The 13920-nt window shown below is 44.8% G+C and overlaps 1 protein-coding gene across 5 annotated transcripts in view; it reads right to left on the bottom strand.

The window, feature by feature from the left end:
• prpf4 (PRP4 pre-mRNA processing factor 4 homolog (yeast)) overlaps positions 1–13920 on the bottom strand; it is a 45060-nt gene that overhangs the window by 13958 nt on the left and 17182 nt on the right. For all 5 annotated transcript variants that reach the window (XM_038781650.1, XM_038781652.1, XM_038781649.1 and 2 more), the window contains exons 6-9: positions 11325–11418; positions 9217–9311; positions 8265–8323; positions 4084–4207 (exon numbers count right to left, since the gene is read on the bottom strand). In XM_038781650.1, the coding sequence (XP_038637578.1) occupies positions 4084–4207; positions 8265–8323; positions 9217–9311; positions 11325–11418 (372 nt within the window). The remainder of the gene's footprint in view (positions 1–4083; positions 4208–8264; positions 8324–9216; positions 9312–11324; positions 11419–13920) is intronic.

A 13920-nucleotide genomic window follows, 5' to 3' on the forward strand; every position in this document is an offset into this window, starting at 1 on the left:
AGCAGGGAGATTAGCAAGTGTAAACATTGGAGGGAAAAAATGTTAAAGGTTTGACCGAATAGAAGCAAAACCTTTAAAGTGCACCACAAGTGGAGCTGATAGCTTAGTCTGCGAACCCAGGGAGACTAGAGTAACTTAATAGAGTTGATAAATCATGTAATTGCAAGCTTAGTTAAACTCGGACAAGTTGACTATGACTGAAGAAATAAGGTAGCAAAGACCAACTGCTACTCAACACAGGCACTCTCAGAGGGAGAAAGTGAGCCCTGAGGGGGAGGAGTGCTAGCATCCTGGGTGGGGGAAGGAAGCTGTACAAATTAGAGAAGGTGGGGGAAGGAGGGGAGGGATATGTAATGTTGAACATCTCAAGGAGGGGGGTTCTCAGCAGCCCAATGCAAACAGACAAAAGATTGAAAAGGAAAGGGTTGTATATTTTATGTCAATATTGCAGAGGAAAAGTGAAACGTCAATGTCAGATTGTATGCAAATTGTGAACTGCCAAGCCACGCAGTGGTGTTTCACAGTGAACATAGCTCACAAATACTGTCATTGAGCAAAACTCAGGGGAGGCTGAGACACTAGACTGAAGTCCTAGACTCAAGTTGGCAGGAATACAGAATGACAGAATGGGAGATAGTGGAGTAATGGTAATGTCACTGGGCTAGTTATGCCCTTGCAGACATGTGTTTGAATCCCACCATGACAGCTAGTGGAATTTGAATTCAATAACAGAAAATCTGAAATTAAAATAAGCAAAATACTGTGGATGCTGGAATTTGAAACAAGAACAGAGGATCCTGGAAAAACTCTCCATTTCTCTCCTGATAGCAAGGCTGAATTTTTTCCAGCGTCCTCTGTTCTTGTTTCTGGAATTAAAAGATAATCTCAGTGATGGCGACTATGAAGCTATCACTGACGGCTGTAAAAACCATCTGGTTAACTGATATCTGTTAAGGGAAGGAAATCTGTATTCCTTATCAGTTCTGGCTCGCCTGGCCTACTTGAGTCTCCAGACCCATAGGAATATGGTTGACTTTTAAATGCCCTCTGAAAAACTTCAAGGGCTTTAGGGATCAGGGACAAAATGCTGGAATTTAAAAAAAATCTCAACACTTAACCGTGCGATTTTATTAGTTGTGTTACAGATGTTGTTTCAAAAAATGATATGGCTTTCACCTAAATTCAGCTTTATGACAGACAAGCGGCAGAATTTGTGTTGTGCTCAATTCCAATTTTGTGTAACCAGAGACAGTGGACGGGATTCTCCCCTACCCGGCTGGGCGGGCGGTACCGGCGCCGAGGAGTGGCATGAACCACTCCGGCGTCAGGCCGCCTGGAAGGTGTGGAATCCGCCGCACCTTCAGGGGCTAGGCCGGTGCTGGCAGGGTTGGCGCTGCGCCAACCGGAGCGGAAGGGGCTTGGCACCGTGCCAACCGGCGCTGAAGGGCCTCCGCCGGCTGACGGAAGTTGGCGCATGCGCGGGAGCGCCAGCGTGTGCTGGCGTCAACCCAGCGCATGCGCTGGGGAGTTCATCTCCTCACCAGCCATGGCGGAGGTCCACAGCAGCCGGTGCGGAGGGAAAGAGTGCCCCCACGGCACAGGCCCGCCCACGGATGGGTGGGCTCCGATCGTGGGCCAGGCCACCCCCCCCCCCCGGCGCCCTCCCGAGGACTCCGGGGGCCTCCCGCAGAGCCAGGTCCCGCCGCTAAGTACCAGGTTGAATTTACGCCGGCGAGATCTCGGCCTATTGCGGGCCGGAGAATTGCCCGGGCCGGGGGGGGGGGGGGGGGGGGGGGGGGGGGGAGAAGAGACGGGACGCTACCAGCGGCCACCGACTGGCACGCCCCCGCCAAAACCCCGTCGCCCGAAAATTCGGCAGCCGGCGGGGGCAGGATTCACGCCCCCCCCCCGCCGATTCTCTGGCCCGGTGGTGGTGGTGGGGGGGGGAGGGGGGGGGGGTCGAAGAATCCCGCCCATTGAGCCCTGATCAGATCCAGTAACCAGTTTAGAGACTAGGCTAAACAGGTGCTATTTCCTATCACAAAACGTAGGGACCCAAAAATTTACTTTAGCATAAGGTTTCCCCATTAGAGAAATTATAGCATAGTTCAAACTATCCAAACGAGGAGATGGTGGCAAATGGTAATGTCACTGGACTAGTAATCCAGAGGCTGAGGCCAATCCTCTGGGGACATTGATCTCTGTCCACAATATACTTGACAACATCTACAGCTTGCTGGGGTGGAGAATCCTAAATATTCACAACCCTTTGAAAGAAAAAGTTTCTCCTCGTCTTAGTCCCAAATGGCTGACCCTTTTGTTCCAGGATTACGACCCCATGTTCTCGATACCCCAGTCAGAGGAAACACTGTCAAGCCCCTTAAGAATGTTATATATTTGGATTGGATTTGTCTTATCGTCATGTGTACCGAGTACGGGCAGCACGGTGGCCTAGTGGTTAGCACAACCGCCTCACGGCGCTGAGGTCCCAGGTTCGATCCCGGCTCTGGGTCACTGTCCGTGTGGAGTTTGCACATTCTCCCCGTGTCTGCGTGGGTTTCGCCCCCACAACCCAAAAATGTGCAGAGTAGTTGGATTGGCCACGCTAAATTGCCCCTTAATTGGAAAAAATAATTGGGTAATCTAAATTTAAAAAAAAAACAAATAATGTGTACCGAGTACAGTGAAAAGTATTGTTCTGCATCCAATCCAGACAGATCATTCCAAACATTTAAAAAAATAGGACATACATAAATACAGAATGTAAATTTCAACTGGATCACTGCTTATTCTTCTAAACTCCAGGGAATAATTGCCTAGTCTACTCAATCTCTTCAATAGGCCAATCCCCTTATCCCAGTCTAGTAAACCTACATTGCATTCTGTCTAGGGCAATTATTTCCTTCCTCAGGTAAGGAGGCTGATTACAGGTTTATTGATTTACTAATTGCTTCATTGATTTATTTGCGACCTTTAAGAATTGATGCAGTATAATTTTTAAATTCAGTACTTAAGACAGAAAATGGAAAACCTCATCCCTTGCTTGTTAATACTAATAATAATTTTTATTGTCACAAGTAGGCTTACATTAACACTGCAATGAAGTTACTGTGAAAAGCCCCTAGTCGCTACATTCCAGCGCCTGCTTGGGTATACGGAGGGAGAATTCAGAATGTCCAAATTACCTCACAGCAAGTCTTTCAGGACTTGTGGGAGAACAACCTGTGTTGTTATACCTGCATGTTAATTTTCTGTGATTCATATACAAGAACACCTCGGTTTCTCTGATTGCAAACATTTCTCAGTCTCTCACAATTCAAAAAGTACCCCTTTTTAAATAAACAAATTCTATCAAAGTGAATAACTTCCTACTTTGCCGCATTGTATTCCATCTGCCAAATTTTTCCCCACTCATCTAACATGTCTATCCCTCTGCAGTCACTTGGTATCCTCCTCACTAGTTACCTTTCAATCTAACTTTGTGTCGTCAGCAAACTTGGATATTGTACATTCTCAAGTTCTCTCAGCTATCTAATTGATATATTGTAGGTTGTAAATAGCTGAGGCCAAAGTACTTGATCCATGCAGTACCCTGCTAGTTACAGCCTGTCAACCGGAAATATCCCATTTATACCTATTCATCAACATTCATTAGCCAATCCTAATACATGCTATGATATCCTCCCCAATTTCTGGAGTTTTAATTTTGTATAATTGCCTCTTTATGAAATGCTTTTTAAAAAATCCAATTACACCACAGCCAGTAGATACCCTTCATCCATCATTATTAGTTACATATTCAAGAAGCTCCAAACAAATTTGTCAAACACAATTTCCCTTTCTTTAGGGGCTTGATGGGGTATGTGTTCCCTTTGGCTGGGAAATCTAGACCACAGGGTCACAGTCTCAGAACAAGGGGTTGGACATTGAGGACTGAGATGAGGAGGAACGTTTTTAATTCAACAGATTGTGAACTGTGCTTTGTGCTTCAAAAGGCATTTTAAATTCACCACACTTGCCCCAGACCCCGTTACTCCTCACCACAACTCTCATTGCATGTTTTCCCCTGCAATCTTTACAAACCTTTCCAGGTTCCAGAGCTTCACCGAGCCGTCAGCTGCACATGATGCCATGTTGCAGTCCTTCTCATCAAGCGAGATGGTGGCCTGGGGATGAAATACAATGGCACCCACATTTGTACTGTGACCTGATGAAACAGAAAACACAGTTAGTAATTGCCTTAACTCCAGGTTTCTTGAAGCCCCTGAGCAAGCACTACCTAGTCAGAGAATAGTTTAGAGTACCTAGTCGTGGCCCTGTTGTACTCATCCAGTCCTTAGCTCTTTGGATCAGGACCAGCTCCATTTACGTACAGCAGAGTTCATAGGTCCTCCGAGCTTGACTCAGTAACTTTTGTTACCCTTCAGGAACCCTATGCAATGAATGTGTTTATAGTCTCCTTAGCACTAATAAGTGGGCAGAAGAATTGTACTCCACCCATTCCATCACACCCTAACCATTCCTAACCATGGGTAAACAGGCCAAACAATAATTATACTCCTGGCTACTGCACAGCAACCTCAACTGGAAAATGGGTCAGAGAGTATGGGTTGTAGACAGAATCAGAACTTCGACATGATGCCCTCCATTGCCAAACAGTTGGCAAAACATACTTTCCCTACTCACAGGGCAAGTGTGACCACTGAGGTACAAGAGGGCCACTGTGTCCCACGCTGTGATGAATATAGAAATTGTTAGATATTATACTTCATATTTGAAGTAGTAATGTTATTAAAAACCGTTGTTTAAAATACGTACAGACAGGGAGTCTCTTGAAGCTGTAATTAAAGAGACGTAAAAGGTAAGATAATCATTCATTCCAACCACTTAATTGGTTACAGGTAAAGGGCTAATGGAATAGTGTTTTGATCTCCAGGGAGATTCCCTGGAGTGTAAATAATTTATGAGTGGGTTGTATTTAGTCCTTGCTAAGCAGGTCATGGAACTTTGTTGGATACAGATGACATAACTAATGGAAGGAACCATCTCTGTCTGTCGTTTTGAAGTCTGTTATTTGAACAGCAGTTTTGCCAAATAATAATCACATTGTCACAAGTAGGCTTCAATGAAGTTACTGTGAAAAGCCCCTAGTCACCACATTCCAGCGCCTGTTCGGAGAGGCTGGAATGGGAATTGAACCCACGCTGCTGGTCTTGTTCTGCATTACAAACCAGCTGTCTTAGCCCACTGTGCTAAACCAGCTCCATGTTGGTGTTAGCTTGAGCAAAGGCATACTGGATCTGCTCTTGAAAGGATCTCCTCTAAAGGTCTACACAGCTAAGCAAGTAATCTGTTTTGTTAACTTTGTTTAGAAGTGGTATTTGAACTGTATTGGGTTGCTTAACTGGAATTAGAAGCAGATGCAGATAAAAAGTTCATGTTTTTCCCTTTTATTTAAGAACGGTTTAACTGATAATTGTAAAGCTATTTCTTTTGTGTTAATGTGTTGAATTCTGTGTTGAAATTAAAGTTTGTTTTAACATAAAATATACCTATTGATCAGAGCCATTTCTCCTGGGGTGAAGTATCCTTTCTCATAGTTTTACAAATTTAAAACATTTGTTTGGGTTTCTCGTCCAATATTCCAACAAAAGTTGGGGTCTGGTCCGGTATCCTAACACAGACAGAGCCATCGATGTCAAGAATGGACAAAATGGACGGAAAATGCTCAATCTAAGCAATTGCTCATTTGTTCCTGAACTAGTGGCTAGGAGGGTCACCCAGTTTGTAAATAAAGAAACCAAAGGGAACCAAATCAAAAGGGGACTGTTCACAACTTTGTGTGTGCTGCTAAACAGATAAATTAAAGGCAGCATCAAGAACGGCTGAACTATGTTACTTCTGCCAATGAAGCCAAGAAGGCTGCAAAAATAGCCAGAAAAGTGTAACTCTATCCCAATCTACTGTTGGATGGGATGGGAATGGTTAGGGCATGATTGAACGGGTGGAACACAGTTCTTCTGCCCACTTATTGGTGCTGAGGAGAGTATAAAGCACATTTGTTGCACAGGGTCCTCTTGAAAGGTAACAAAAGAGATACAAGTAACTGAAATTAGATGAGAGTTGCCTTAGTTCCAGAGGGACATAGGCTGCTCTCCCCTTTGAGAGAAAGCTGACTGGTGGTGGTTTAACCTGAGGGTTAGCACATCTCAGATGAGGGGCAAGGTTGAGAAAGCGGGGCCTTCATGGATAACCTCAACCGGTACAGAAATTGATCCCGTGCTGTTGGCATCGCTCCGCATCACAAACCAGCCATCAAGCCAACTCAGCTAACCAACCCCCCTATAAGCAAGTACACCTATAGGCAGCTACCTATTAGTCGTATTTTCACCCAGTGTTAGATACTGGAATTGATCAGGAGAACCCAAGGTTTTATTTGTACAATAATAACCCAAGTAACAGCAGCTAAAATAGATTCAGAAGAGAAAGACCCTGTTCCAACATCATCTATTTCAAAATAGATTTCAAAATCTATTTCTATTTCAAAAGAACAATAAAGAACAAAGAAAAGTACAGCACAGGAACAGGCCCTTCGGCCCTCCAAGTCTGTGCCAACTATGTTGCCCGTCTAAACTAAAATCTTCTGCAATTCCGGGGGCTGTATCCCTCTATTCCCAGCCTATTCATGTATTTGTCAAGATGCCCCTTAAACATCACTGTCATCCCTGCTTCCACCACCTCCTCCGGCAGCGAGTTCAAATGGACTATGGTCAGCCCTAGAATATGATGCATCCCAGACTTTAAAATGTCATTGGCAAAATTCAACAGTAAAGACTAACCGCTTGATGGGCAAAACACTGGGTACAATTAGATGAGTTATCTCAGGTTGGGTGGGTAGGCACTAATTGGTTCGATAAATGACCTGGATTCAGAAACGCAACATGGGCTATTTACCATTGATACCAATCTAGGAGGAGCAAAGGAATGAGATGGGGAAGATCAGAAACAACTGAATGAGTTGGGTAAACTTGATAAAATGGGTTTGAAATGGAGACTCAAGTAAACATATAGCATAATAATAATCTTTATTGTCACAAGTAGGCTTACATTAACACTGCAGTGGAAAGGGCGAATACGTGATATTTGTAATCTAGCAACTAAGTTTGAAATAGCCAAAATCTGCTACAACGTCTTAACATGCAGCAAGTCCTGTTCCCCTCTAACCCGTAATGGTGACCATGGGTGATTCCTTTTTTACATTTGTTTATGTTAACATGCGGGCTAATGTTTGGGGGTTTGGTGGGAGGATGGGATCGTTGTTCATATAGATCAGTACAGCACAGAACAGGCCCTTCGGCCCTCGATGTTGTGCCGAGCAATGATCACCCAACTCAAACCCACGTATCCACCCTATACCCGTAACCCAACAACCCCCCCCTTAACCTTACTTTTTAGGACACTACGGGCAATTTAGCATGGCCAATCCACCTAACCCGCACATCTTTGGACTGTGGGAGGAAACCGGAGCACCCGGAGGAAACCCACGCACACACGGGGAGGACGTGCAGACTCCACACAGACAGTGACCCAGCCGGGAATCGAACCTGGGACCCTGGAGCTGTGAAGCATTTATGCTACCCACCATGCTGCCCTATTGTTATTATTGTTGTTATTGATATGGGGATTGACATTACATTCGCTACTGATTATTGTTTATTGTTGGGTATACATTTGGGAGAAAATGTGAAAAAGGAGAATAAAAAATGTTTAAAAATACATCTACACACCCCTAGTTATAATTGGGCTACTATTGACAGCCGTGCCATCAATTGCCTGGGCCTCGAGCTCGGAAATACCTCCCTACATCTCTCCACCCTTTCTATTGGATAATGAGCACTGGATAACTACCTAAAACGAAAAGCTTTGCACGACGATGAGAAACAGGTGACTGGGATTACTTGGATTGTGATAGTACAGATATGACTGGTTGAGTGGCTTCTTTCTGATCCATTTCATGATTCTATGACAGTATTTCTTCTCCATTCGGAGTAACCCAGCATGTTCTCCTGGGAAGAATGACAGGGCTGAAAGTTGTGGAATCATCCAAAAACAACTGGATGATACAATGTTGGGGGGGGGGGGGGGGGGGGGGGGGAGAAGAGATGTCTTTAGCTTCAAGAATTAAGATTTACTAACAGACCTTTCCCACCCATAACTATCTTGTGATTTTGTGGAACATGAATCGTGGTGAGAGAGTGCCTTACCTCTCAGTGTGCGGATGAGGCTGCAGTCAGGAACACCCCACAGCTTACAGAGCCCACTCCTGTAGACAAATGCGACAAGTACAAACTGCTGTCAGTACAACTTAATCAAACATGGCAGGAAATCCAAGAACACAAACACTTGCAAATCCTTCTGTAAATACTGACTGGTCTCCCAGGGCACAGCACACAGATTCAACAAAACATGTAGCCTTACAGTGAGCCGGCATTGGGCTGGGAAGGGTTTAAGACACTCAGACCAATGTTCCCTTGAATTCATTTTACTGTGAGCACTCCATTTGTCACACTGCGAGTCCTCTTTAACACTGTGTAAGGATCCTCTTGCAACACCGTGTCTAATCCTGGTGTCCTTTTTAATCCATCTTGCTGGCTGCTTTTTGCTTGTGGTTTTTGCTGGCTGCAGTTTTTTAAAATTACAGATTTGTGGCATAGCTTGCGATGTCATTTTGATGGACTTAGCTAGCAGTCAATCCCCTCCCCTGAAATTCTTCTATTTTCGATTGGAATTATTGGAGCCATTCAGAAACTTCTGTTACAGAAAGGCAAGTTCCATCTTGGCTTTCAGTTTTTTGCTTAGATCTGAAAGGCAGCACATAGCAGGTCGAGACTCGCTAGTGGTATAAAAGGGTTCCAGTTGGCCTGTGGAAGTTCCTGGGGAGTTGCTTGAGGTTCTGGAGGAGTAGGACTGAAATCATTGACTTTCTGCCTCATGCCCAAGACCAACATCAAAGAGAACATGTTGCATTTTCTGTTTGGGAACAGTTCCAGAGTCTCTGCTATGATCCGACTGAAATCAACTAATTCAGTGCAGACCAAAGCTAACAACAGGGACATCCACCAGCTGTATAGCTCAGTACCAGGCCAGGCAATCCACTGACCCACTTACCAGCCCCACTGAACATTACGAATGGAAATGGATGCCTTTGGATCTTACCAGGAAGCTGTAACCAGGAGTTTGGAATTGGGGCTGAACTGGCAGTAGGAGATGGGCCGGTCATCACCAATTTGGCTGCAGAAGTTGTTTAGAGCCTACAATGTGAAGAGAGAGAGAGAACAGGGGTGAGAGTTATGGGATTGTGTGTGTGTGTTTGTGTTTGTACGCACATGTGTGTGGATGGTCCTCTTGAGTAAACAAACCGAATTTTCTCTTAAACTGTACCATGTTTACAATACAATGAGGCAGTATAAACACACAAGGAGAAATACAGCAGCAATTAACGGTGATGCACAAAGTCCAACACTGGATTTCAACAGACGCCCAAACAGAAATGTCAATTGAAAGCACAATTATGGCCATTCCAGAGATCAGATACTGTCACTGGTAACATTTTTACCGTTATTACTGAAGCTTCAGTCTAATCCTAATCCGGGTCAATAGAATGAAAGTCTTCAGTTTCTTGAACCTCCAAGAGCTCCTAGTTAAGATTGCACAGGGAGGAGAAGCCGGCAGCATTAAAATGCTCTCGACACAAAATGGCAATCACATAGGAAGAGAATATAGTAAACAGAAATGTAAAAGGAGCTCCTCTTGGCCAGAATTTAAGAGACAGCGAGTAGAGGAAGCATTACGTTGTATCTGGCATGTGGATATGATAAATAGCTCTACACCTGGCATGGGAGAGCTTGACAGTGGTATTAGTGACAGAGGTCGTCTGTGTGCCCATCCCCAACACTGACATCTGTCACCTTGATAAATGCAAGATGACAATTTTATTGAAAGTTTAATCAAATACACGAAGACTGTTTATTTTCCTACAACTGTTTGCAGGGGAAACAGATGTCAGAGCTGCGAAAAGGCAAACATTTTCTTTTATTTTTAAATACTCACGAAACACTGCCAGAGATACAAATTATGTACAGTATAAAAATCCCTCTACATTGTCCCATGAAACATTCCGCAGGTACAGCATAGGTTAGTTTCCTCTGAACTGACCCCACAGAGGGTAAAGTGGGCATCATGCTTCTCTTATCCGACGCACTCATTATGTATTATTCTGAACCATCTGCAACCCATCACCTTTTCATATTCATTCCTCCACAGCATTAATAATAATAATCTTTATTGGTGTCACAAATAGGCTTACATTTACACTGCAATGAAGTTACTGTGGAAAGCCACTAATCGCCACACTCCGGCACTTGTTCGGGTACACAGAGGGAGAATTCAGACTGTCCAACTCACCTAACAAGCACTTCGGTACTTGTGGGAGGAAACCGGAGCACCCGGAGGAAGCCCACGCAAACACGAGGAGAACGTGCGGACTCAGCACAGACAGTGACCCACGCCGGGAATCGAACCTGGGACCCTGGAGTTGTGAAGCAACAGTGCACCCACTGTGCTACCGTGCCACCCACTGCTTCATATGCCCCTGGGCTTCCATTTGTGATCTTTCAGATGTGACATGCCAAGTCAGTTGGGTGTCAGTTCAACTTTCCTCACTGTCCAGAAAGTGTAGGCAGAGGAATGCTATTTGGAACGAGGGCTCTCCCAGAATTGCAGAGCAAGTAAATTGCCATTGTAACATCCCTTTGCAAAGGAATTCATTCGGATAAGTGCTTGGTGTCGCTATGATGCAGATGTGAATGCAAGGGTCTCCCACTGGGAGGGAAATGCAGCTGCAGACTCTCATTTAATCATTCCATGATGCAGCATCCTGCAACATTCTAGACAATGGTCCTTTAACAGGACTTAAGTGAAAGACTCACTGCTCTACAGTCCCATCAAACACTGCCAAAGTTAAATAAAGAGCAAAGCTCCCTCTGCAGTGTCCCATCAGGTATGACATGGGTTAGCTGCACAGCAAGTCTATTTATATTATTCTGAACACTAGGCTGGGTGGAACATTGAGTTTTCCCCCCTAGATTAGCACTTCATGTATCCCCATAACAAGAGCAACACAAGTTAGTTGCAAATAAAGCTCCTTGTATTAGCCAATAAAAAAAAAATCACATAAATGTTTGCAATGCGCTGTTCAGTTCAGATATATATTTAACTCCACAATCTCAATCCATCCAAAGTGGATACCCTCCATTTGTACTAACCCGTAAACCTTTGTGGAGCTCTTGCTGCCGTGCTGTTCGTGAAGCTTCTGGAATTTCTTTGTTAGCCCGGGCTTCCTCCAATCTTTTCACAGCTCTGAGAAATATTATAAAAGATTATAAAATTCAGTACCAGCAGGTTGATAAACACAATGTGTTCTATACACTGACCCAGTAAGATGGTTAGTGCTATTCGTATTGTCTTAAACACTGAATCAGTATGATGGTGTTAGTGCTGCAGTGTTTTAGACATACTGACTGAGTTTGGTGTTGCTGTACCCATCCTGAGCCAAGCTGTTTCAGTACAGCTACAACACTGGCATCAAACCGGCAATGTGAAAGTTGCCCAGGTATGTCCCGTACAGAAAATGCAGGACAAATCCAACCTGGGCAATTACCGCCCTATCAGTCTACTCTCAATCATCAGTAAAATGATGGAAGGGGTCATCAACAGTTCTATCAAGCAGCACTTACTTGGCAATAACCTGCTCACAGACGCTCAGTTTAGGTTCCGCCAGGGTCACTCAGCTCGTGACCTCATTACGGTCTTGGTTCAAACATGGACAAAAGAGCTGAAATTCCAACAGTGAGGAGAGAGTGACTGCCCTTGACATCAAGGCAACACTTAATTGAGTGTAGCATCAGGGAGCCCTAGCGAAACTGGAGTCAATGGGAATCTGGGGATAAACTCTCCACTGGTTGGAGTCATACCTGGCAGAAAGGAAGATGGTTGGTTGTTGGAGGTCAGTCATCTCAGTCCCAGGACATCACTGCAGGAGTTCTTCAGGGTAGTGTCCTAGGTCCAACCATCTTTTATTTTTTATTTCATTTTTGTCCAAGGGCAATTTAGCATGACCAATCCACCTACCCTGCACATTTTTGGGTTGAGGGCAAGACCCACGCAAACCGGGGAGGTGCAACCATCTTCAGCTACTTCATCAATGAACTTCCTTCCAACATAAGGTTATATGTGGAGATATCGAGCACCACTCCTTACTCCTCAGACACTGACGCAGTCCACAGTACAAATGCAGCAAGACCTGGACAATATGCAGTCTTGGGCTGACAAGAGGCAAGTAACATTCTTGCCACACAAATGGCAGGCAATGAGCATCTCCAATAAGACAGAATCAAACCAATCCCTCTTGACATTCAATGGCATTGCCATCACTGAATCTCCCACTATCAACATCCAGGGGGTTACCATTCCAGAAACTGAACTGGACCAGCCATATAAATACTGTGGCTACAGGAACAGGTTAGAGGCTAGGAATTCTGTGGCACCTGCAGCACGGTAACATAGTGGTTAGCATAAATGCTTCACAGCTCCAGGGTCCCAGGTTCGATTCCCGGCTGGGTCACTGTCTGTGTGGAGTCTGCACGTCCTCCCAGTGTGTGCGTGGGTTTCCTCCGGGTGCTCCGGTTTCCTCCCACAGTCCAAAGATGTGCGGGTTAGGTGGATTGGCCATGCTAAATTGCCCGTAGTGTCCTAATAGTAAGGTTAAGGGGGGGGAGTTGTTGGGTTACGGGTATAGGGTGGATACGTGGGTTTGAGTAGGGTGATCGTTGCTCGGGGCCGAAGGCCTGTTCTGTGCTGTACTGTTCTATAATCTATAACCTCCTGACTCCACAAAGCCTATCCACCAACTATAAGGCAGTCAGGAGTATGATGGAATACTCACCACTTGCCTGGATGAGTGCAGCTCCAACACTCAAGAAGCTCAACACCATTTAGGACAAAGCAGCCTGCTTGATTGACACCCCTTCTGCAAACATTCACCCCCCCCCAACCAACACACAGTAACAGCAGGGTGTACTATCTACAAGATTTACTGCAGGAACTCACCAAGGCTCCTTAGACAGCTGCTTCCAAACCCACGACCACTACCATCTAGAAGGACACAGCCAGTAGATACCTGGGAACATTATCACTTGGAAGTTCCCCTCCAAGTAACTCATCATCGTGCCTTGGAAATATATCATCGTTCCTTCACTGTCATAACCCTGGAACTCCCTCCCTAATAGTACTGTGGGTGTACCTACACAACATAGACTGCAGCGATTCAAGAAGGCAGCTCACCACCACCTTCTCAAGGCCAATTAGGGATGGGCAACAAATGCTGACCGAGCCAGCGAAATCCACATCCCGTAAAAATGAGTTTTTTCAAAAGTACGATGGTGTCAGTGCTGTGCAGTGTTTTAGACACACTGGGTTAGTATTATGCTGTCAGTGCTGTACACATGTTTTAGACACACTAATTTCCATATTGTAAAAATACATTCACAAATCAAAGCACATAATCACACACAAGTAGGATAAAACTCATCATACAAAAGATATGCCAGCCATTGCCAATACCACTGTCACAATCCACCCAATTCTAACCCCAGTTGCACTGTGTGGAAAATCCTTTCCGGAATCCAGGCTCTGGTAAATTTCCCCTTCATTATACGGAGCTCCCGGGGGGGGGCTAGCTTTAAAAAGATTTGTCCAGCGCCTATTTGACCATGAACAAAGCTTAGTGAGGCCCGATGGATCTAATTTACAGGGTAGTACATTTCTACAATGCTTATTAGCACCGTCTCTAGATTTCACTAT

Source organism: Scyliorhinus canicula, chromosome 21 (assembly GCF_902713615.1).
Source record: "Scyliorhinus canicula chromosome 21, sScyCan1.1, whole genome shotgun sequence".
Classification (NCBI taxonomy): Eukaryota; Metazoa; Chordata; class Chondrichthyes; order Carcharhiniformes; family Scyliorhinidae; genus Scyliorhinus; species Scyliorhinus canicula.